Below are 26461 nucleotides of genomic sequence, written 5' to 3'. Positions count from 1 at the left end.
ACACTTGTGGCGGGAGACGAGGCAACAACCAAGCACTATCCAGCACACGGCCACGCCACAGCAGAGGTACGATCAACTCAACCTTGGCCCTCACGCCTTGGAGGCCCCGCAGCAACAGGCGCTGCGGGCGAGCCTGAAGCTTGTGGCTGCCGGGCAGCGCAGTGCTGCCCGAGTAACAAGTGGCTGCTCCCTTCCTCCCCCACCTTCCATTAGCCACCGGCTGGGACCACTAAAGACAGTGAGCGGGTGGTGGTGATTCTGCTGCATGCGTGTGACCTGTCTCGGCCTGCATGCATCGTGTTGCGGCCTGGTGGTCCCAGACACAGGCTACAGTGGCTGCCACCACCCACATGGGAAGGAGCAGGCGGTTTTGACAAAGAGTACGAGGTTGGAGCATTTTTCCCTCTCCACATTGTATCCTTGGCGACGCTGCCCACGCAAATGCTTGTGCCCACCATACCTACACAAGACCTCTGGGACAATGCTAAACTCTGCAAGCCTGCTCCTCCCCCACTTCTCTATTGACAGTGACTGCTACTACAGAGCAGGGGCACCCCACAAAATACACCCTTCCTTACTGGGGGCACTGTATGCTAGCTCTACCCCCAAGTAGGGGGGAATAAAGGATCGCCAAACCCTCCACGTGCAACAAGTGTCATAGGGCCCCCCTCCTCTCCTGGCTTACCAGGACTCCATCTTCGCCAGCCTTGGCGCTGCCCCCTCCCCCCAATTGCCTGCATCTGCTCAAGGGAGAAACTGTGCCCCTCCGCTCCACCCCTTGATTGTTCTGGATTGCCTGCACGTCGTGGGGGTTTTAGAGTCCTACTGCAGTGCCCTGGGTCACTGCACCCCATCTCATTTCACCCTTGGGGGGGGGGGCAGGCTGTAGGCTCTTAAAGCGGACATGGTATGCAGCGACCCGAAACATCTCAAACTTCTCTTCGAGAAAACTAAAGCTACAGACGTGAGTGCCTCTGTGCCAGCCATGGAGGGGATGCTGCAAGAGGCACTGCACATGGGCAGCTGTAATGATGGCAGAGATCTGTGCGGGCTTCCACGACATAGAATCCCATTTTGATACCCTCACTAGCAGACTGGACATAATGGGGGAGCATGTGACCAGGCAACAAACTCACCTGGCGAGCACAGCTGTGAGTGTCTCTGGACTAGAGCACGGCCCTAGTAGAACGGAAAAGCGACTGGAGAAATTAGAATCCAGACTCAAGACAGTTGCAATAAAGAATGATCACCTGGAGGCCAGGGGCGGCCGTAATAATCTGCGCATTTCAGGCATTGCAGAAACGACCAACACTGGCCACATGGACATATTTGCAGAAAACCTCCTTGCTAAACTGTTGGGGGTGTCTGAACTATACATCTACTTTTGTGGTGGAGAGGGCACACTGCTCTCTTGGTCTGTGACCTGTGCCAGGAGTCCATGCGCATCCCATAATCAAGGCTTCTTAACTAATGGGACCGTGATACAGCACTCAGACTTGCCCGGGAGCTGGGTCCACTCCACTACGAGGGAACTATGGTCTTACTGTTCCCAGACTTCACACCAGCAGTCTAGGAGGCCAGATTCATATTCCTAGATGCCAACAATGCCCTTTGCATATTGCGTCTTTGCTATGGCATGCTTTATCCGACCAGGCTACGGGTGGATGTGAATGGCAGATCCTGCTTCTTTGACAATCCGACGGTTACCCTGGCGTTCTGTAGGCAAAATGCCAAGAACTGTGCTGCACCCAAGCAGACAACCCCAGACTGCATGGCCCCAGATATAGCAGCTTACCACCAGCATGGATCTATTTCCCCTAGACTGAACCTGTCACTCCCCTCCTGGGGATGTGAACTGCTCACTCACAACCCCACTTTTCCATCTTATATTGTTGGCTCTGCTAAGTTGTCCTACGCTGCCTGCTTACTTATTGCTCTTGTAATTTGCCCATCCACATTCTCTTTAGTTATTCATAACCCCTTTGTGGATGTGGTTCACCGGCGTTGAGTTGTCACGCTCACACGGTTGATACCAAATTGCTAACTGTTAGGTTATGTTGTTGTTTCATTGCGATATATGACATCCACCAAGCAGGTTCCTGCCACGTGTGGGTGGGGAGTGGGGAACAGCCACTAGTTGTGATGTTTGTCTTTGTTTTTCTAATCGTCCTCAGTGCTGACTACACTACTCATACCAACAACTGCTTTTCATAACACTTGTATGCAGATGACAAGCATCACTCACAATAGGAAGCAAGCTGCAGACATGGTCTTTATGTCATGGAACATACGTGGCCTCAACAATCCCCATAAAGGCAAACTTGTCCTGCTGTATTTGACCATACATATCCTCCAGGTGGCCTTTCTGCAGGAAACGCATCTCCCTTTGGATACCACGTACTCTTTTGTTAACGCATGGGGACTGCACCATTATTTTTGTAGTTATAGCACATACCCCTGTGGCATCTGTATTCTGATATATAAAAGGCACTCATTTCAACCAGATGCAGACTGTATTGATGAGGGGGGCAGATATGTACTGGTCGCAGGGGAGTTTGTGGGACAAAAAGTCCTACTCGCAAATGTATATGCCCCTAAAACCAACACAGCAGCATTTTTTCCGGCCCCACATTCCCATATAGACCACTTTGATGTTGTTCAAATCATTGTGTGGGGAGATTGCAACATGATACTAGACCCTGTGCTCAACGCTTCAACTATAGCTCCTACTCTTAAACCACATTTTCTGCAAATCCTTAGAGGCTTCTGTGACACTTATACATTATTAGATCCCTGGCACCTACACAACACGGATGCCCCAGGCCTTTACTTTTCATTCTGCATTCCATGGCCTTTGGACGAGTATTGACTACTGGCTGCTTACCACCACTGTCTCCCAATGATTTGCCTCTATTACACACCTCCCATGCACACTCTGCCACGCACACTCTCTCATCACTCCCCGATGCTGCTCTCAGTTCGCATCCGTATACGAGGTGGTCTGGAGAGACCATGGTGCTTCACAGATATGGCCCTGCCTGACTCTCTTCTGCAACGAGCTCCATGATGCAATCACAGATTATTTTACTTTAAATAAAGCCTCAGTTAGCACCCAGGCGACCTTGTGGGATGCCTTGATACATACACTAGGGGTAGCCAAGCACTCTGGGGTATTATGTGACATAAGACAGGCTGGCTCGCGTAGAGGCCCAGCTGGCTGAACTTGAGAAATCTGTGGTACACCAGGTCACTGGCTCCAAACTCCATCAGTGTGCAGCTCTTTTAGACATACTTGTGGAACGCGAGGCAAATTCTATGGGTAAAAATGCTAAAACCTGCAAGTATAGTGAGGGGCAGTGGCCGGAATGCACATTGGCCAGACTGCTGCACCCACCCAGATCCTCTGACTATATACTTGAATTGCCCAGGGATGATGATACTCATGCTGTGGGTGTGGCGAAGGTACAGAGTTTTTCAACTACTATAGTAACCTCTACTTGGCACGACCCACCCTATCCCACCATCGATCGAGCTGGAACGCTATCTTGCAGAAATAGCAATGGTCTGGCTGACCATGGCCCAACAACAAAACAACAAAGTGAGCCTTTCACCATGGAGAAGATATTGCAGGCCCTAGATGGATCTAAAACTCCCGGCCTTAATGGGTTCACAGAAGTGTGCTATTAAGCCTACAAACAGTTGCTAGCACCACACCTCCTCGCTGCATATGACGAGGCTCTTGAGATGGGCAAGCTCCCGCCAACGTTTGCGGGAGGCATTTATTACTCTCCTTCCCAAGCCAGGCAAAAACCCACACCTGAGTGGCTCCTACCGCCCCTGTCTCGCCTCAATTTTGTCAGTAAGAAACTAGCCAAATTACTAGACACGCATCTCTCCATCCTGATGGACCAAATCATCTCGCCAGCTTAATCAGGTTTTATCCTTCATCGTTCTAAATCTCTAAACCTCCATACCATCTTTTCTGTGCTGAACAGAGTATCCCCAACCACACTGGAAGCGATTGCACTAGTAGACGTGGCCAAAGCTTTTTATTCCCTTGATTTGTCTTTCCTCAACGCCTCACTCTGTAAACTGGGGCTTCCGCTTGGATTCACATCCCTCGTCATGCTTTCATACATTCACCCGACAGCTACCATACGACTGAATTGGTTGCTGGCTCCACTCTTCTCTCCAGAAAGAGGTACTAGACAGGGGTGTTCACTGTCACCCCGGCTCTTTATTATAGCAATTGACCCCTTAGTGCCTAACCTACAGGAAAAACATAGGCACAGGGGCTTGCAATTTGCTACCGGTCTGTTGCTGATGTACTTATGCGCAGAAGATATTCTACTGTTCATCCTTCGTCCTAGTGAAAACCTAACACCTGTACTTTGAACGATTGTCCACATTGGCGAGTTCTCAGGCTTGCATATCAACTGGGTAAAATCTGAACTTTTCCCCGCTTGCAGGCATCACACGGTGCAAACAGACTTTCCCCTAAAGCGGTGTAACAACTCCATTAGGTACCTAGGCATACACATACACCGTGCCAAAAACAAGTCATACGGCTGAACTATAGGCCGGCAATCAATAAAGTGACTGCACAACTGAACCGCTGGATCCAACATCCTCTATCAATGGCATGCTGCATCACCCTAATCAAAATGGTGGTGCTGCCCCAACTCATATCTATTTTTAAATGCCTCCCTTCCACTTACAATTTCTTTATTCGACACCCTCCATGGATTATACCTTTGGCTTAAATGGGCGGATAGGTGCCCCTGCAGTAGATGAAAGTTTTGGTTCTCTCATAGGAGCACAAAAGATTCGGAATCGCACATTCTCAACTTTATTATCTTGCTGGGCAATGCCAGTTTTCCTGCCATTAGTATCACCTTGATGCATGCCCCCCTATGCGTTCCAGAGTGTGACTGAGCTGCCCCGACACCACTGCTGGTGCTTCTCCAGCTGGGAGTCTCCCCAGATCCCAAAGACATTCAGATCTTATCCACCACTAGCTGGGCTTGGAGCAAGCTCACCCGTCTTCTAAGCGGCAAGTTGCTTTACTCCCTTGCAATAACATTGGCCAATAACACATTACACAAGAGGCACTAGTCCAGCATGCATTGACGGCCTTACATCTTCACACATTTGGTGATATATTTCCAGATGGCCATGTATTCTCACACACGGAAGATGAACGCTTCTTTGATGCCACATACCTGGACCACTTGATACTCCGATGGCTTCAAAGCGCTCTCTGCACGCAATTCCAGTCATACCCATTGGCCCCATGCAGAATTCGCACCCTTAACTCTGGTAACCACTACGGATTCAAGGGGCCAGGCTTACCTCCAAACTCTATGACACATGTATGGCCTCATCCCGGTGCCTGACCTGAAACTCAGGACTGCCTGGAAAGCAGACACTGGGCGCCCGCTTTGTGATAAAATTTGTCTGGGGTGGTGTGCCCAAACCCGGTTAGTTTTCTTTAACCACCGACACAAGCTTATACATTTTAAATTCCTCTGCAGGACCTTCACCATGCCGACTGCGCTGGCATGTATTGACCCCTCCCACTCGTCATACTACCCTAAATGTCACACGCACATTGCAAATTTCCCACACATGACCTGGACATGCAGGGGCACTGCCCCATTCGGGACCAATGTGTTTACTCATCTATCACAGATGCCGGGCACTCCTGGCTCTACTGGACTATGTGGGAGATGTCCCTAAACGTGTAAGGCACTTCTTTGCCATGGCCCTGCTCTTGCTAAAAGGGAGATAGCCCTGCATTGGGACAGTAGGCACCCAACCACAACGTAGATGTGGTTGAACAGCCTCATCTACAGTGATAACACCAGCTAACTGTATGCATCTCTCCAAATGCCTTCATCCATGTCGAAGGATATATGGCAACCATTCAGGGACTACTTACTCACTCTAGCTGCCTATGACTCTCTCTGGCTTGGTCTTCACCTGTATGGTCATACTCATTATGCTCTCAAATGGCCTGTGAGACTGACGTAATTGTTTATGTCTTCCTACTTGCTACCAGAACATGTGAAACTGATACTGTATGGATTTCTACTCTTGTATGTTGATAATGCATATTGCTGCACTGTACACTTCCCGCCCCGTGGTGGTAAAGTCATGATTAAGTACTTGTATTGTATGAAAAAATGATTAAAGATATAATGAAAAAAAAAGCCGCATGATAAACAATGTTGCTTTGGAAAGTGAGAAAAGATGACTTAGCATATTAAAAGAAAGTTAGCTTTAAAAAACAAATGTTTGCCATTCTGTTTGTGCTGCTGGGCACGTTTTTACCAGTCACAAGCTTTCTGTTTGCAGGGCACTAGAACTTTATAAAAATAACAAAATAATACCTCTAGCACGCCGGGAGCAGTAGACAGGCACTAATTAAGTTGAATAAATCTGTGCTTGGTCCCTGCTTCACACAGAGAAACGGAAATGATGCCAGGCTTGTCTTGACGAATTACTAGGCTGGAAAGAAGAGTGCCATGCAAAACAACAAATGGTAAGCAACAGGCGGGCTCCAAGCCCTTCACTGTACACAACAGAGCCTTGCAAGCGCATGCACTCGCAGGCACTACCCTAAAAAGTACCATCACCCTTCGTAGTAATATGGACCACAGGTGCAAAACACCAGCTGGAGGGAGGTAAAACCATACAATACAATACAATAGCTTTACAGCACATTTTCCCTGCCCCCTTTATTTAGTTTGCTGGCTAAAAAAAAAGTTTTGTTGGCGTCAGCTGTAAATAAGGACAATGGGCGACCAGCAAGGGCCCGTTTGTGCTCCTGCGGCTAGGCACACCCTCATTTACCTGTGATGTCGACAATAAAATGAATGCGCGTTTAGAAACAACCTTTTTGCCCCACCCGCAGCGGGCAAAGGTATTTAACTGTGGTTGATATTCAACCCACGATGGTCGTTATTTTGCATACAATAAAAAGCAGGACGGCACTTCTAGATTACCAGTGGATACAACTGGCTTCTTGGGCAAATGCTAGCGTTCTGTTCCTTCCCAGTTTAATGATGTTTTCCTTTGAAAGGCGGTGCATATTATTGTGAAACACGTTCTTGCAAAGATAAGCGATAGCCGTGCTCTTGCTCTCGCCAAAGGCATGTAGTAATGCAATGCAGCTAGAAATTAAAGCTTTCAACACGAGCAAGCGCTGGCGCCAAGCTAAGAATGCGGTTTCGCAGGGAGTATATATGAAACACACCTTTCGTGGTGAAGCTGCCGTAAGACGACATCAGGCGAATACAAAAAGCTTTTCCTCAGAGTGTGCCTTACTCCAGACTTAGGTGTGTGTTACACCTGAATACCCAAGCAAGATCTACAAACCATTTTCTACGAGCACGCCTTTTCATGGTCGTCATTTAGGGGTTCGCCAGGGGTCCCTGGCTTGCCCTTTGCGACCCCTGGCCTCAGAGGTGGCAACATCAGTGCCTGGAACACAGGGGTAGATCGTCCTAATGAACGTTGGTTAGGGCAACACTTCCCTTGGTTTTATGTCGTTTTTTTACTTCCAGAAAAAGTGAATAATGTGTAAGAAAGAATGGAGTATAATTAGCACGAATATGACACTCTATGGTAGCTTGGGTAATGAAAAAGCTTTACAGGCGAGAGTGTGTTTGTGAGTAAGAGTATGTGAATATGTGTACATGTGTAAGCATGTGTGTGCGAGTGTCAAAGTAAAAGTCAAATGGCGTGTGATGTAATTTGTGCTACCCCTGGCATTTCGGTGAATTGGCGCGTATGGCCTTACTCCAGGCCACCCTGTGACTTACTAATGAACTTCCTTCAATGGGGCTTGCTTATTCACGTACTTGCTCATTCTCTATCAGTAAAGATGTCTTACTCTTGGAAACTACTCCATCCAAAATGTCTTGCGAGCGTGACTGGGTCGCTATCCAGCTATATAAGGCACAACCAATATAAAACAATTTGTGAATCGGGCCCCAAAATTCCACCATGCCAGCCTTGCGCCTAATTTGTCAACAACCAACGGCAGGACTCGTATCAATTGCAGAGATGGGCCTTAATCACTTGGAGTGGATTAAATTTAAACACAAATAAAACAGGAGAAATTACCACATACATTTTCGGCATTCCAATAAAGATGACTGAACTTACTATAAGATAATAAATCAGAAGCATGTTATCCAAAACAGTCACATTTTCTGCAGTAGTACATTGCATCAAACACATTATTATTACCTTGAAACAAATTAACCGATTGTGACATTAACAAAATTGCCTCCCTTCTGAAGAAAGTATTTAATTCTCAATAAGTATGAGCTGCCTTAAAGATAACAGAGAATACAATGGAATCCAGAGGAGGCGGTTTGTGAAGAACACCCCTGTTGAAAAAAACAGTGTGAATCAAGTGGCATCAATCTTATTATCGACACCCGAAATCGGGCTACCAATGTTTAGTTTTGCCTGTTCGCATTTTGGGCCTCAGTTCAACTCTTATGATTATGCTGCACCTGCTCTGGTGTGAGAAACCCTATGAAGCACTGCACCCCGACCATGTTCTACACTGGATCAGGTGCACAGGCTGGTATGCACGAAGACCTATGCCAGTGTTAGCAACTGTTGTTGGTGAAGGTGTTCTAAAAAGGCTGTTTCAAGCACAGTGAGGGAACATCAGTTAAGGGGTCTGGTACTAGGATCTGGATGCTGGCAGCCCTGTAATAACCGATGCTGAATGTGGTTTGTTTTTGTGATTCGTTGGCAAATCCAAGTGATTCTTGCTTTTTGCTTTTTCCCGATCAGACATCTGTAGCTATCGGAGTCCCTCTCCAGTGGCTAACAGTCCCTTGGACCCAGCACCATCTTCTAATGGCTGGTGAACTTACTGCATTTAGTCTACGAGGGGCTTTTACATCAGCAAGATGGTGATCGTCAAATAAAGGTGACTGAGTGTCTTAAGGGCACCTCTATCTGGTTCGTGAGTGGAACTGAAGAAGGCCTCCTTGTGTGAAAGCAGAGAATCGTAAATCGCCTGTGGCACGATTTCAGCCCACTATAGTCAACTCACAAGATGTGTGGGCTGCAGTCAATGGTGGCAGCCAGCTGAGCAGTGTCTCTTGCCCAGTCTTTAATCATAAAAGGAATCTGTAATAGCACATCTGTTTTGTAAACTGATAACTTATATTGCTTTTTTGCTTTAGTTATTTCAAGCTCTGCTGTATAACAACCACTTTTTGATTATTTAAAGCTTAGTTGTGTTATAACTTCTCTTACAATCATTGGCGAGCCAGACTGCTAACTACCATTATTAGTGTTTCTATCTTGTGGCCCCATGCTGGTAGACAGACTGGTTGAGGACAGAAGCCTCTACATGATTTCAATGTTGTCTTTACATCGCTTGTTGTTTTGAAGCTTATCTCCTCTTGTGGCCAATTCAATTTTACGTTTCATTCCTGTGCATAGATACTGTAATCCTGTTTAACCAATTCTGTTTTGGTTCACATTTACTGTTAAGCTTAACTACTGTAAATTTGTTTTAAATTGTTTTATCCTACTTCAAGTTTACTTTTTGTTTGTTGTTACAGTCCTCAACTCCTGTCATTTCCTTCTTAGCTGCAACCTTAGGTCCTGCTATGCACAAAGCCTATAATTCTTTATTTAGCTTTTCAATTCAGCTTTATAATTTCCCTCTAGCACTGCCATACCTCTGTAATTATGTGCTAACTACCCACTATTTCATGTGTGCCCATTTCCTTAGCCCCACTTCTTTCATTGTTCTCATCCTACTAGTACACTTCTCTTCTATTGACATGGCTACCTCCTGGCTATTTACTCTATCTCCTATCTTCCTCTGTGTATTATGTCTTCCCCATCTACCTCTCCCGCTAACTCTAATAGCTTTCTTAAATGTGTATACGTCTGTCAAATGTATTTATTCAGTCATATTCAAGCATTCAGTCTACTAAAATGTCCCACTGCCGTAAGTTCACCATCCCCTCTTCCATTTCATTCAAGTCTAACATCCTAATTTCCGTCTTCAGACAACATTACATTTATGGTGGAAGTATGGGATCATAACTGACCCACATCTGACCTCCATTTTCATACTTCTCAATCAATCATTTGTAGAGCACGCTGCTCACCTGTGAGGGTCTCAAGGCGCTGAGGGGCCGGGAGAGGGGCAGGGGAGGTGCTATTGCTCGAACAGCCAGGTCTTGAGGCGTTTCCTGAAGGTCAGCAGGTCCTGGGTCTGTCGTAGGTGGGCGGGGAGGGTGTTCCAGGTCTTGGTGGCGAGGTGGGAGAACGATCTGCTGCCGGCTGTAGTTCGGTGGATGCGAGGAACGGTGGCAAAGGGTGAGGTTGGCGGAGAGGAGTTGACGGTTGGGAGTGTAAAAGGTGAGTCGTTCGTTGAGGTAAGCATGGCCGGCGTTGTAGAGTGCTTTGCGGTAACTTCTAAATAACTTTATAACTATTTGTTCTACCTTGTCCATTACATCAGAATTCTCTCACCACCCCAGACTCTCATCATCACTTACCCTCTCCTTTCATTACACTGTGTGCTTTCCTTCCATCTTCCCCCACCTTTCTTCCTCTTAGTCCTTCTATCCTCATGATCATTGGTAAGTCAGCACACTGTCTCAACATATCCGCAATAACTACTGCATTCTGGTCACCCAATCATGAATACTACCTCTCCGACAACCTTCTAACCCCCTTCTCTCCCCTCTCATGCTATTCTGATAATTTCACATCTCCTGATTTCCACATTTGTCCAACCTACCACTCCACACGCCTTTTGTTTTCCTTATCAAATTCCACAACGTTTATATCCCCTCACCTCACCACCTTTGCAATCTCTACCATTACAATTCCTGACTAAATTATATCCACATCATCACCAGCATTTATCCCACCCCATCTTCATATTAGTATTCTTCTAACATCTGTAACGTAGCCAACAGACTTGATACTCTACTCTGAAATTAAACTTGCTTCGGTATGCATGGTGGCCATCTCGTATAAGTTTTTTGTCATTCCATATGGATGTGCAATGCAGCTGACTTTGCCAAAGGGTCTGACAATAAGCAATAAGCAATAGCAAAGACACAAGCCTGAGCAATGGCAGCATCCACCAGTGAGCAGCAGCAGATTGCAGTGGATTCACATATGGCACAGGGGGCACGGAGACAGCAGGAGGCAGAATGATATTGGCAACAGCAGAAAGGTTACCATAGGGACTACTTAAAGCACCATATACCTTCCACAAGATGACATGACTGTTAGGACAGCCCAACACCAGTAGCTTATAGGGGGCTTACCAAAAGCCCACTTGCTATACTCTATCTATGTTGTGTGTATGGAGGAGTGTAAAGGTAGCATGAGGTCACCAACAGAAGCTGCAGCAACCACAACCAAGACCTAAAAGCAACTGGACATCCTCCATTTCCACCTATCCACTAAAATATGGGCCTGTGGTTGTCCCTTGGGTGTTGGGCCATGAAATACTTCCATGCATAACATCTCCTGCATTCAGTTTTTCTAATTGGGAGTGAACCTGAAGTCAACCCAATCAATGGAGCTTTCCCATCTAAGCACCATGGAAAATGATGAACAGATTCCAACTGGTCATTAGTCTTGTGAGCAATGCTTAATTTGACCTGGGGGGTCCAATAGCAATCATTTTTGGACACTGGGACTTATTTTTCATCATCACACTATTCCAGAACGAGAGGAAAAAGCAGAAAATAAAATGGCAAGGGGAGAAAGCAGGGATGAAAACGACCCTGTAAGCGAAATAAAGGGGAAGGGACTGTACGGCTGTAGATGAATTAGGATGACATGGATTAAGGCAGGATGAGGAATGGTATTCAGAAACCCTAACATTCGGCGGCACTGGCTGCAGAGTTCAGAAATTAGCTATTGTCCTAGCACTAAGGCGGTCATTCCGACCCTGGCGGGGGACCGCAGGAGCACTGCCAACAGGCTGGCGGTGCTCCCAAGGGCATTCTGACCGTGGCGGTACAGCCGCGGTCAGAAACGGAAAACCCGAGGTGTACCGCCGGTTTTCCGCTGCCCTGGGGAATCCTCCATGGTGGCGCAGCTTGCTGCGCCGCCATGGGGATTCCGACCCCCATACCGCCATCCTGTTCCTGACGGTTTTGGCCGCCAGGAACAGGATGGCGGTATGGGGTGTCGTGGGGCCCCTGGCATGGGCACTGCAGGGGCCCCCGTAACAGGGCCCCACCATGATTTTCAGTGTCTGCCATGCAGACACTGAAAATCGCGACGGGTGCAACTGCACCCGTCGCACCCCTTCCACTCCGCCGGCTCCATTCGGAGCCGGCGTCCTTGTGGAAGGGTGTTTCCCGCTGGGCTGGCGGGCGGCCTTCTGGCGGCCGCCCGCTAGCCCAGCGGGAAACCCAGAATACCCGCGGCGGTCTTGTGACCGCGCAGCGGTATTCTGGCGGCTCCCGCCGGCCCTGCGGATACCACGGCCGGCGGGAGTCAGAATGACCCCCTAAATCTTTTACAAATTAAGAACTACTTGTGAGATTTCAAACGTAAGTAATGTTTTAAACATCATAAAATATGTTGGCGTTTCGTCCCTTTTTATAGTGTTTTCTGTGAAGAAAAAATATATATATTTAAACAGGCCCAAACAAAAAGTCCCACTGAAACATGCTCCCTAAATTGTGATCTAGCCATTCCCCCTGGTTCCCTTATACTAAGTCTAAGCTGTAGACAGTATAGTTAAGTTATTGTATGAAAAAAGGACAAACATCATAAGAATAACATGATGTATATTACTCATTAACTATCATTTGATGATGGGTTTACTGTGAGTTTCTCATGTGGCAAATTGGAAAAAAATGTTTAGTGGGAATTTTCCTGCTGCAATGTAAAAGGAATACATCACACAAAATGCGATAGTAGGAACGGTAACCACTGGTCATTACTCAGGGTAGCATTCCAACCCATTGTTTTTCAGTCACTGTACCAGTCTGGACAAAGTCCTGCCTTGTGAAAGTGAGTATGACCCTGCTCTTTACGGTAACAGTCTGTCCCAAATTGCCAGGATAGGCCCGCCTCCAGAAGCGAACTTAAGCAACCTTATTAGACCTTGTAAGGAGGTATATCTTTGATCCTGTGGCACAGCGAGTAAGGGACCTATGTGTGGGCATACCCTTGGTCACTTAAGGTGTTACATCAATCATACAAAAGGTGAAGGAATGTTTGCAAATATCCTATCCACTGGCAATTGCTCGGAGTAGCATTGCAACCCATTGTTTTTCACCCATTGTGCCAAGCATTCCTCCAATCCCCTTTGTGTAAGCAATGTAAACGGAACACACACCCGCCTGGACACCATCTAGAAGCAGCAAATGAATAGGTTTAGATGCAGCACTGTAGTTCTGCCTAAAATATGTATATATATTTGCCTCAAGGATATCCTTCGCCACCTTAGAAAAAATGCATGAAACATGATGGTGCAATGTAGACACTATGTAATCTCATTAAGATTCATCATATGCAGGGACAGCTTCTCCATTAGAGTGGAGGAGTGTCACCCCCGCCAGAAGCGGAAGCTGCAAACCTTTTACCAAAAAACAATATAATTTTTTGGTAAAAGAGCGGAGCAACGGGGGTGACGAGCAGTGAGGGGGAGTGCTTAGCAGTCCCACTCAGAGCGTATGTGTGTTTGGCCAGCCATCTAGGGCCAGCCAAAAACACATGCGCAGCAGGCTGTCTCCAGTCCAGCAACACAAATGCTGGGCTGGTGAGAGCCTGCACAGGGTCCCAGTCTGCCTGGGAGTATCCTGGCTGGACGCTCCCAGCCAATCCTGACGCTGCTCTGAGCAGCGTCAGGATTGGCTGCAGGGCAGGCTGGGAGCCTGTGCCTGCAGCGAGGAGACGGAGGAGCGGAGCATCTCACAGCGTTAAGGTAAGTGTTTTTTGTTTTTAATGATTTTTAATTTTATTTTAATTCTCCCCTCGTGCTGCCATCCCCACCTGCTTGCAGCGAGCCACTCCTGATCATATGGCGTGTATAAGCAGAACTGCCAACTTACAAAACATTTTCACAGTGTGAGAGGGGGCCGGCACTTGGAGGGCATAGGGCCTGGAGCCAACAGCTAACTAAGAGGCACTCTGCTCCTCACCAGGACCCCACCACCTCATTAAAAAAAAAAAAAAGTGTCATCGAGGCTGTGGCTGATGTCCTGGGATGTTTTCACACCTTCTATGGACATTGGGTGCGTATAGCCTCCGAAAACGAGCTGGAAACACACTGTTCTCAGTGGCTTTCAGCTTGTTTTCCCTGCCACAGTGTGATTTCAGCTCCTCGTGGGGTAACTGTGTGAAGGGTGCCGAAATCATGTGACACACGGTGGCCCCATGTAAGTTGCCTGGCCTGCTTATGAACCCGAAAGGTGTTGTACCTGTAACCACACAGTCTCTTTGGCTGTGCACAGCAACCTGACAAACGTCACTTCCGTTTATATTTTATTATGCCCAGTAGCTTTTCTGCAGAGGCTTATTGCCTTGCTACAATTATGACCAGAATCTTGCAATTTTAATATCCAGATTGAGGCTTCTGATTCTAAAGCCACAAATCTAAGCTACACCATGTCAGAGACACACATGAGGTGCTTCCATACAACTGTACTGCATTCACTGAGTGAGCATCGAGCGACAGACTGAAAGGCCCTTCCTCACATTATCACAAGAGTTTATTTCTATCATATAATTAATAAATTATGTTTACTGCACAATAAAAGAGAAACCAGCTATATCATGGCCACAAAGAGTAGCTGTTTTGGAAGTTCATGTCCACCATGTTGGACAGAGAAGAGCCTTTAAACCCATCAAAGATTTTCTGTTCAGGCAAATGGTATCATTTTACTAGGGTCACCCGTTTGCATAAATCTTCCCCGGGTAAGGGAAGAGGACTATCAACAGGTTACTCTAAAAAGCCAAACAACTCCTGGGATTTATCAACACCACAGCATGTGGGACACTGACCAACCGCAGAGATGGCAATGAAGGATCAACAGCACAGGGTTAGGGACCCCAGAATGAATGACATGCCATCCCCAGATGTTATGGCTGCAGTCTGAGAAGATGTTTTGAGACCCCTGAAGTGGTCAGTTACCCAAGGAGAGATCAAAGATGCAAAGGGCTGGATAAAGAAGCTCAACAAGAATTGTAACAGGCAGCTTGTCTCAGATACAATTATAGCCACTTCAGTGGCAGCATGAGGTAGTTTAGGTAGCATGATGGGAGCTAGGAGGACCATCATTTGAACCTTTTAGAGTATGGGATAATACATCCGTAAGAGGTGTGGTTTCACTTGAAGTTCAGTCTCCAACATGTGTTCTTGGTTTTGAGTCATTATTGTAAAAGGGGGTATTGGTTTGGTTATGGTTCTAGTTCTGTTTTAGAGGATAACTAGTGTAATACTGGGGCCTTCAACGCCACCATTCAATGCCCCAATCGAAGGGTAGGACTTACACAGCGTGTCTACGATGCACTGTCCATTTGCTACTAATTCGCTGAGGATGTCATGCTGTTGAAATGTATTTGTTTAACTGTCAAGGGTCTCAATTCATTTGTGATATGAAGTGCAATATTGAATTTGGAGCATGAGTCAGATTGTGAAGTCTACTGCATACAAGAGGCCCATGTGCTGAAGAATAGCTTCCACCACGAATCCCAGTGGCTTCCTCTCTAGTTATTTAATTCTGGGACAACTAAAACTGAGGAGTCACCATTTATTTGGCCAATTCTTCTCAGGGTGTGGTTTTGTGGGAGGTGGCTGGCCATGACGGCAGGTCATTGACGTTGATCCTTACAGTGGAATCTGAAAGGTACACTATACCCATTATCTGAGAACCTGAATAGTGGAAAGAATACATTTCTTAAGTTCCCAATCACTCAAAATGTAGAGATTGGAGAGTATAAATGGTAATAGAGATGGTGGGAGGGGGTGATTTTAATGTGGTTATAGACCGGGTGAAGGACAGGTCACTGGTAAGTTATGACATGGAGGGTACAACGAGTGAGGACTTCCAAAAATGACTAACTACTATGAGCTTGGCAGATAAATGGGGGCATCTACACAAGGGAGATAGCTTACACCTATTACTTTGTCTGCCTGTGACCTATGCTAGATAAGACCACTTCATTAACAAGAGCCACAGGCTCCACAGACATACGCAAGATGAGATTCATCATATTGCATTCTCAGGCCACACTCCAATTTTGTTCTCCAATTTTATTCTCCAGGTGATTACAGTTCCCTGTTCTAAAAGACATTCTGCCAAATTCTTGCTCCTACCTTGTCACAATTTTTCAGTTCCTTCCTAGAGGCCGACTCAGCCTCAAAGTCAATGGAAGAGGCAATAACTGAGATCATCACCAAGAGGAAAACATTGCACCTGACACACACTGATTTCACTTCCCAACCTTGACATAAATTGTTTATTGGCTGCAAGACTCCTACTGCTTCTCCCCAGACTGGTCAGCTCTGACCAGTCCGGTTTCATACACTGAGGACGACTCAAAATCATGCAAAGAGACATTTCTTCTCCAATCTTTAAATGCTGGAAAGGTATTTGAACAGTTCTGTTGGGGCTTTTTAGGGAAAAACACTGAACATGTTTACTTTTGGTCCCAAGTTCTCAAAGTAGGTAAAGATGGGCTACCAAATTCTAGGTAAGGGTGATTGAAGGCTTGTCGCCCCTCTTTCAAATCATGAGGTGAATGAGTCATAGCTGCCAACTTTATCCTCTTTCGTTTGCATTGGCTTCTGGAACCTTTCACGTGGTTGGTAAGCAGGAATGTAGAGATTAAAAAAGGAGTCAGAAGGGTGGGGTGGGCTCTAAAAATGATGATTTACACAGAAAATGTTCTGCTTACTCTAACTGAGCTAGAGCATTCTGTTCCATCACTATTGAGGGAGATGGCCATTTCAGATAGGTTTCTGAGTTCAAAGTCAATCTGGACAAATAACAGACCCTTGATATGGCCATACCCCAGGATCTCTTCAGAGGCATTGAAAACGTGCTTTCCTTTCAGGTTTGCCACAGATGAATTAACAAATCTAGGAGTGCAAATTACATTTAAAATAGAGCAAACAATGGATGCGAACTACCCTACACGACTCAAAGTGATGCAGAAAAATCTGATCTCATGGCACCTATATGGCTTCTTGTAGTTTGGGTGTCTGGCTGCAGTCAAAATGTCTCTCCTCCTGAAGCTGCTTTTCTTGTTTCAGACCTTGCCACTTTTGGTGCCGTTTCCCTTCTCAAAAATATGTGAAGGCTTTTAACAACTTTGTTTGGGCTGAGAAAAAATCATGTGTCTCAAAAGACTTATCTTTCACTTCTATTAGGGAAAGGCACTTGGGTTTCCTGGGAGTGTTTCAATATTACCAAGCAGAGCAACTGTGTTAAGTGGTGGAGAAGAAGAGGGAGAAATCTGAGAAACAGAGGTTTTTCCTCATCTAGACAGTAGCTGGAAGGTTTGCTTCGAAGGCTGTGTAGTTGGAAAGAAGACACTGGCTAACTGACTTATATTTCTGGGATTTGACGTGGAGAGCGGCCTTTTAGCAGACATATTCTATGCACTTCTTAAAATACCTATCCTCCGAGTTAGAACGCCCTGGGTACCCAAACGTATTGAAAAGTATCCCTCCTGACTCATCTTAGCTCATACAACCAGGTGCAGCAAACACAACGCACGACTGGTATTAACGAGGGTTATTGCACAACCTTGATAAGGCTACCAACTGGAGTGATGGGAAGGGAAGGATAGGAAGTCCCGGTCTGGAAGGTGGGGGTGATGGTTGCTTTTAGGACGCTGTTATGTCTTGTTGAAAGCAATGAGACACCTATGTGTTTTACCTGTGAGCCACAGAGTGTACAGAAGCAATGTATGCCTCTAACTGTATCCTGCAACTGAAACCCAATAAAAAAGTGGTTTTGTTATATCTAATTTCTGATTAGAATTAACATGAATCCAGCTGCAATTGAAACAATAATGCTGTGATGTACAAAAAAAAATTCCTAGCATAAGCGAATCTAGACCTGAACTCCATATTTTACCTGTATGGTTGCTTTCATTACTCATTGGGTTCTTTTATTTATCACTGACACCGCAAAATGTGCACTTTTGTTTTGTGATGACAAGCTGATCTTAAAGAACTCCAAAGGAGGCCTTTAGATACTTTTCAAGGTTCTTCTTGATTGCTCACTCTAGACTATTCATTAATGAGTCTTTTTATTGTCTGTGTAAGCAGATTTGTTCTGACACCTCCGATGATATTAGGTCAGAGGTATACTTTTTAGTATTCATTTAGGGGAAATGCTGGGATGGTGGCATGCTTTCCATTGTAAAATGCATTTTAAAAGTCTCTAATTTTGGGAGTGAGTCGGACTTCTTTGGGTCACTACTAGGAATGCTGCCCATTTATCTACCGATTTGCTGCACATTTTGGACAGTCTATTGTTCCAATTTTACTCAATGCTGCATGTTTTTTAAATGCTGCCAACCTACATGGCAATTTATTTCTAATTCCTATGGCTAATTTATTGAAACTGAGTATGTTTTTGCCTTCTGTAGTGCACTTTAATATTTTAATAAACCGCCTTGATTATTCCAATTTACTGGCCTCGACCCTTTTTGAATCTGCCCCTATTTATTAACTGTCATTTCAGATGCTGTTTGGACTTCTCTTGATGGACACATTGCCTCATCTATTCTTGTGGTCAACTCCTTCCCAGGCCCTGCGTGGGTGCTTCTTCTCTATCACGCAAATTAACTGAGGGGTAGTGCTCCACATTCCTTTTAAATGGACAGTGGATGTGTTCAAAGATTTTCCTGTTCGGCTAATAATGGGCCCATATTTCCCTTACAATATACAGTCTTTGCTTGGCTTTCACAAGCAGACTGCTAGTGGCCGTCAGTGACAAGGATTTGACAAGGCAGGCGGTGGGAAGGATGCGCAATAATGGGAGATCCACAAACAAACATGTTTCTTAGCATCTGATTGGTTTCAGAATGATGTTTCAGGTGGCACGGGGGCAGTTTCTTTAATATAGCAGAATATCTAAGGTATTAATGGACTGATGGCACACGCTTCCTCGGGCCCCACAGCCATCAACTACACTCACGACATGCTGTTTGACAATGTCCAAAGCGGACAATAACAAGAGTATCAGGCACTTTATAGGGACCTGCCTAAAAAGAGATTGCTGGTGAGAAGCAAATCGGGATAGGACTGTGCTGAGGAACACAGACCGAGTAATAAAAGCAAACATACACATTACGCAATCAACCCAGCAATGCTAGATTCTGCCCAATACAAACAAATATGTTCTATCACTAATACATCACACTCCACTGGATACACCTGACAAGGCTAGGGCAATGCCCAAAATATAATATAATGAGGGTGACATTTTTCCATATGACGTGGTCAAGCCCCTGCATTCAGAATTATTGGTCATAGATGTCGGAGGTATTTAAAATACAAAACTACTGATTCATTTTCTAAGAGTGCATGTTTGTTGGGCATATCTTCTTTTAAGACCAAAGCTAAGAAGCGGGAAGAAAGCAGCACTGTTTACTCCGTTACTGGCTAAACCTACAATAAATATACACTGGCTGAGCCAAGAACCCTCAACAATTGAGGGATGGATTAAAGATGCTGCAGAATAGCCAAAATGAAAAATAAAAATTAAATTGGTCCGTACGGATCATAAAGTAGCAAAGGTCTTGTTAGACTGGAGTGCATGCCTAGAAGACATCTCCTACCATACAGTCTAATGCTGAAGGCTCAGGAGATGGGAGGTGGGACTGGGAGTATGGCCCTTCTTCACTGAATCATTAAGCTACGAAGATATGGATACGGTTGACGTCGAGTCGCCCTGGACTGAGAGATAATTTGAAATATCTAGATGACATTGTAATACTACCCCTAAGTGGAACTAACCGACACTAGTGTCATGCTATTGTCTGCATGAATAAATGACACGTCAACGTGAATTACAGTGGATCACCTCTAATTGAAAATTGCTCTTAGGCAGTACTTAAGTATTTTTATTTCGTAATTGGTAAGAGGACAATAAAGATTTTAACTTGAGACAAAATAATGAAGATACAATTTAAAACTACTAATTAAAAAATGACTCTACTATTCAGAGATAATATGCACACCCTCAGAATGCCCCTACTAGCAGCAACTGACACTATAAGAATCCGCACTTCCTTCCATTCTAGTCCACCATTCCATTACCTATAAACCCAAACGCAACGTACCTCTTTCCCTGTAAAACAATAAAAACAAGGACATACTAATGAAATGTTATAGTAGGTTTGTATTAAAAATAAACTCGTGTGATCTGGTCTGAATGGCTGTTACCTAAATAAAAATGGATACTGCATGCATGTTTGTACTTAGGCATAATTAAGAGGCTTTGGGCATGCACACTGAAAATTGTTGACGTGGCTTAAGGAACCCAATAGTAATATTTTAATGTATTCAAACATAGGAATATAATAAATCCCTCTACCTTACTAATTGATAAAGTGTTTGTGTATGTCTCAACCCTATACCGAGTTCGGTGTAGTAGGTCTCATTAACGCAATGGCACTAAACGGCTACACTCAGGGGGTACATGGGAACAAACAAATATTACAAGAGTAATTTCTTTAGCGCTAAAGGACCAAGACTGCAACTACCAGAATGCACTGGCTTCGCAAATAAGCACTCAAGACTGGCAATTGGGTCATCTGGCTGTCGTACTTCAATGAAACAATTAAACAGGAGAAAAATCATCCTTCGAGCACTCCAATAAATAATTGAAGCTCATTAGCCGCACGCTTTCACTGTGTTTACAGTTTTTTGTTTGTGTTAAACGCACTTTTTCTTTTGAAAGCATTTCAGTGATCCGTCAAAAGCTCTTAAGTAGTTTGGACCGCCCTACCTCCTCTCTCAAGGGAGCCAAGCCCAGTACCAGCAGTGTGTTCTGTACACTGTCAAAAACAGACTTGTGCTCTTCAAGTAGACAAAGGCACCCCTTTCTAAAACACTGAGCAGGTCTCAGCAGATGACCATTTTCTAAATTATATCATTACGCGCCTGAGATTTATCGTCAGCAGCAGCATCTCACAACATTCCTGAAGTAACATCTGGAGTAGGAGAGTCAACAGCTACTTCAAACAGTGCAACCTGCAATCATATTAGTAGGAAGGGTAATCCAAGATATGCATATTATATTTTGTAAAGACGAAAAAAAGACTAAAATTGCACACACCTTTCCTCGAGATTTTTTCTTAACGAAAAGACGTTGGTCAACATAAAATCAAGGAAAAGTGAAAAGGTCGAACCAAGACCCCTTATGCAATTATGTCAAAATGCGATGAGTACGAATGGTGAGACAGGGAAGATGCACTAAAATCTACGCAGAGAAGAAAGGCGCTGCTTACGTTTCAACGGGGAAAATTCACATCATGGATGCACGTTTCGTGATCAGTCCAAATAGAAGTTCCCAAGGGGTTTCCCGGATTGCATTGCAGCTCCTTTCACACTCCGCGAGTCCCACTACCCCAAAACTTCCAATCAGTGGTGGTCAACGCCTATCACAACCTTTAAACACAAACCCCACCAGTGACAGGAAAAAAGTAACACGCACAGCGAGAATCCTCCGCACAGTCGGGAAATACAAAATGCACAGAAAATGCTCTTCGCAGAATAGCAATCTAAAATCGCCCTCCTGCCACTATTAGAGGCTGAAAACCACTTCGTATACAAACTGGCTATACCGAGAGCACAAGTTCCGGCGGGGGTGCGGGTGCACACGTAAATATATAGAAGTGCCCAGATCGGCCTGTACTCACCGCTTCCTTCTTGGCGCTCCTGCTGCTGGGACAGAGTGGAAACCGAAGTCTGGCCCATCTCCGGCACAAAGTTTCCCGGCAACTCCCAGGATCATGGTGTGGCTCTGCAAGGCTCCGAGTCGAGCAGCTCTCCCGGCACCACCATGTCCCCGGGGGCGTGGGGTCCGGGTCGCGGCTCTCTGGTTCCCCTCACCAGGCGGTGGGTGTAAAGTCGGGGCTGGTGGAGGCGTCTTCTCCCCCCTTCCCTCCTGTCGGCGCAACAGGCAGTTCGTGCTCGGGTCTTCGGCCGCTACATGCCTGTGTGCCGCTCGCCTCGACGTGGTCAGCGGGCGGGAGAGGACGGGCCTGCAGCAGGCAGCGGACACATGCCCCTCGCTGCCGGCCTTGCGGCCCTCAGTACTGGAGAGAGGACAGCAGCGGCGGACCCTAAGCGCGCACAGGAAGCCTGGCTCCGGTCGCAAATGTTAGTAAAAGAACTGGCGCCGCCCCTGCGTCCGGGGGACAGGGCGGGGGAGCCTTCCCGTTTAACTTACATTACATCGTAGCAAGCTTTTCGAAACTCTGCCTCCCAAAGCGCTTTGCAAGAGAGAATCTGAAAGCCACTGGTAGAGAGTGCCCCTTATCGCCACTGCAATTCGGCATATTGAGGCTGAAGTTTTAGAACCAATACAGAAAGCACGCAGTTGTTTCACAGTCAATTCCATAAATCTGTTAGACACTTATTGTTAAACTGGAGTTGAAATGATTTAAAATCTGTTCCCCCACCACGGTTTGTGTTTTTTCTCCTTCCAGTGAGCACTGTTCTACGCGCTCCCAGTATCATTTTATGCTGCTAGATAAGACATTGCTCGTTATAATGATTTATCCTATCTTTGTGGGTTTCTTGCTCAAGGTGAGTATATTTCATAACCGAGTGCAAAGTGGCAGTGAAGGTGTTAGGGGCCATATTTATTAATAAGAAACTTTGCCATACGACACACATGTAATAATTGTATAAGTAGGAGGATGGAAAATGGAGAACAACTAGGGTACAGTAGGCGACATTTATGACGGTGTAGTTATCAAGAGTGCAATAAGTGCAGCAGCACCAGAGCCTAGGGGAGTGAGAGGCCTATTGGGCCCAAAATATAGCAGTTTTCTTTACTACCGAACTAAGAGATTTAGGGGTGGGGTCCAATTAGTGTACTTGCTTTAGAACCAATGGGCCCCCTGCTACGCCACTGGTGAAACGAGCAAAGGCAACTGGTAGCTAAAAAGCCAAGAGGTTTGCTAAGATGTTCAAATTATACAAATGGGGCTTCCGGTGGTGTGGTGCGGATGTTGCTGGCAAGTCTGAGTCAGTGCTGAGACGGAAATGTCCCTTCCATGGTCACAGGCGTGCACTCCTGCCCTGAATGCCCCAGCAACAATGATATCTGGTTCTCTGGTGTTGATTTTTGTTGTCATGGGGGAACACAGATCATGCCTGTGCTCCATGAAACAGGTGTGTCTCACATCTTGTGGTCTTGTTGAAGTGGGAGCGGCGCCCAAAACGCTACCCTCATGATGGTGAAAGACTACTGCCTTTACCAGGAGTTAAGCAGCACAACCATGGTGGCAGCATATCTCAGTGATAAGAAGTGAACAGAGCCTTTTTACTCTGTCACTGGAGATAGGCCTACAGGCTCACTCGTGAAGTTCCGCTGGTGTGTGCTTAACTCTTCTTATATCAAATTATTCTATAGAGCTGCACAGTGGGCATGTGGTGGCATGCATGTGCTAGGCATATGTGTGACTGTGAATTATGTAATACAGTGGTTTCCAACCTGTGGTCCGGGGACCCCTGAGGGTCCTCAAGGCCTCCTCCTGGGGTCCGCTACTGCTTAGAAAATTGAAGAATATTAGCAGGTTAATAAAGTGTATGTAAATAAAGTGGCTAAATGTACAATTGAAGATTTTAAAACATACTGTTAATGTCAAAGAATTTGAAATTGGAGGCAAAAAATTAAAGTAGTATCCTCAAATTGATTTGTGGGAGCATCAAACTGAATACAGAATGGACGATGTGTGGCTGCAATTGAATTTAGAAAAGCTACCACCTTCCTATTATTTTTTTTTAATCTCTGTATTTATATTTTTCTAACAAATGAAATAAAATTTGTCAGCATTTGTGTATGTGTTTGATGAATGCTTGTTTCTGTATATTTTCTGTTTTGTGTTGCATAGCAAATCATCAACAATGTTTCGGCCAGGGTCCCCGGCTCCGGTAATAATTCAATGGAGGGGTCCCCGGATTCAAATAATGATTCAGTGGGGGTCCCTGGCTTCCACTAATTGTAAAGTGGGGGTCCACAGAAATCAAAAGTTTTGGAACCACAGATGTAATATATGGAGGACTCTGCGTTCCATTTTTTGAGACCCAGGGCTGACTGAAGGAGCATGTGGAGGCAGAAGAATCCCCCAGATAGATTTGTGGATTGCTTCATTCCTGGAAGCTGGGTGGAAAACACACTGGAGGAAGACATTCTGGGCTTTTCAGTACACTTAAGAGGATGCTTTTTCATACAGGGAGATGTCACTGGAAAGTAGCCATGGGGCTTCTCTGGAATGCGATAGAGCTGATATAGGGCTGGGGTACTGGGGGATCCTTTTGATGCATATATAGCTGTGGCTGACATCCAGGAGTTAACCTCTAGCCACTCTCATGACCTGTGGTGTGGGGCTATCAGATTTGTAGTCGCTCCTGCTGTGACAGACTACTTTCTGGAGTAAGGGCAGGGCATAGGAGAAGGCATTTCAAAAGGAAGCAGATCCCCAACATGAACCTCAAAGACTCCGATACAAAATCATATTTTGTGTCTGAAAAAAGACTATAAAAATGAGAGTCCATTGCCTCCAAAATTGTCAACAGCCAGGCAGCCAATCAGGCTGTGCGATGAGAAGAAACTCTGTAAGGCTTCTTCCTGTGACCAGGACTAGGGACTAAAGCCTGCTAGTCTCCCAACTGTGTGAGGGGACATGAACCCAGGGAAATTCAAGACCACCTGCGCCTGGAGCACCAGTGTCTGCCTGCTTGCCAAGATCAGTGTGCCCTTTGAGGGAAAGGCGAGCACTTGAGAGAGCAAGGCCCAGTGGGGAATCCTAGCAAGTGGATTCCTGTAGCAGGGCGTGGCTAAGACTCCAGTGGAGTAGGGCATGAGTTGTGGTGCTCCTGGCCGAACTCTTTTAATACCCGCACCGGCCCAACAGAGCATAGCACGCTGCCTTGCAACGCCGGGCACCATCTACAGCTGTAATACCAGCCCCAGCCCAACAGAAAGTAGCACATTGCCCTGCATTGCCCGGATGCTATAAGACCGGCAGCAGAGGGCACCTACTAACATAGCACTTGGCAAAACAGTGAGTCGGGCCGCCCGGCAGCCTTGTAAAATTGCGGCGTGGAGCCTGGACATGGAACCAGAGGTAACACCCAGACTGCTGCCTTACCAATAGCAGCAAACGGAGAGGACTCCTGAAGCAGACTGTGGGGCGGAGCCACTGTGAACTAGGGATGTCAGTGGCCCTTGAACAGAGCAACGACACAGGGCAGCAGGCAGGAGAATGCGGGCTGAATCCCGGACAAAGGTGCGACCTAGAGCAAGCCTTGAAAGCCCTCTGTGGGACAGACGCTGCTGCCAACTGAAGTAGCGAGAGGTGAGGCGGCGGCGGGCCCAACACTGATGACACTGTGAGAGCATACACAGCACACCCCACCACTCGGCTGAAAGGAGGAAGAACTGGGCACTGAAAACTTGTGAACGCCCATAGACATCCCCACAGTAATGCCGGGAGTCAGACCCCGTGTGTAGGCATGGTGTAAACCAAGGCACCCTGGGGGCGGCAGGCAACAAACGCAAACATTGGAGGCACTGCCTAATGAGGCCTAAAAAAACAAAGAAGGCCCACTGAGGGAATCTGCTTGCAGTTGGGTGTGAGGCACCCAGAGCACTGGAGAGCCAGGGAACGCCACAGAAAACCACCTGACAGATAAGACGCAGAGTGGCATGCAGACTATCATATATACATTAATCTCACATGTACGAATCACAGTAACCTAACGCAGGGGTCCCATCTCACTGGCGTGACCAAACAATAGAGAAGAGAGCGTCGCTACCCCTGGACCACCAAAGGAACACCTAAAAGGGCAGGAGAAGGTTCCTGTACTAACAATTGGGGGTGTAAATACAAGAGACCTCAACAAACATTGTAGTGACACAGGATTCAGTGATATTACACCCCGCACCCAACTGGATACCCTATAATACTCCATAAATCTTCTGACACATGGGCCCCATCTGAAAGAGAGACACAAAAATATATCAGCGTGAGACAGGAAACAAATCACTATACCTTCAGGCTTCCAAAACGATACAAAGAGGTGGAAAGTGTCTACCTAAATCTACTGGAGATGCATATTTGCTTGACATACAGACCCAAAGCTGCGCAACCGGATACCTTATTGGTAACACCTGGGGGCCACAGACAGTCCTGAAGAATACCAACTGTGCTCCCCAGTTGTGGAGTAGGA

General features: G+C 46.1%; 1 protein-coding gene across 5 annotated transcripts in view; it reads right to left on the bottom strand.

Annotated features, from left to right (window-relative positions):
* Positions 1 to 26461, bottom strand: part of PHACTR2 (phosphatase and actin regulator 2) — a 786224-nt gene that overhangs the window by 372705 nt on the left and 387058 nt on the right. The window contains exon 1 of one of the 5 annotated variants that reach the window (XM_069235125.1): positions 21916 to 22384. The exons of 3 other annotated variants lie outside the window; for them this stretch is intronic. In XM_069235125.1, coding sequence (XP_069091226.1) covers positions 21916 to 21973 — 58 coding nt within the window. In that variant the 5' untranslated portion in view covers positions 21974 to 22384. Of the gene's footprint in view, positions 1 to 21915; positions 22385 to 26461 lie in introns of those variants that run through there. One more of the 5 variants, XM_069235128.1, reaches the window with a different exon arrangement.

This window comes from Pleurodeles waltl, chromosome 5 (genome assembly GCF_031143425.1).
Source record: "Pleurodeles waltl isolate 20211129_DDA chromosome 5, aPleWal1.hap1.20221129, whole genome shotgun sequence".
Classification (NCBI taxonomy): domain Eukaryota; kingdom Metazoa; phylum Chordata; class Amphibia; order Caudata; family Salamandridae; genus Pleurodeles; species Pleurodeles waltl.
The sequence above is the reverse complement of the archived record's forward strand: the minus strand, read 5'-3'. Positions and strand labels throughout refer to the sequence as shown.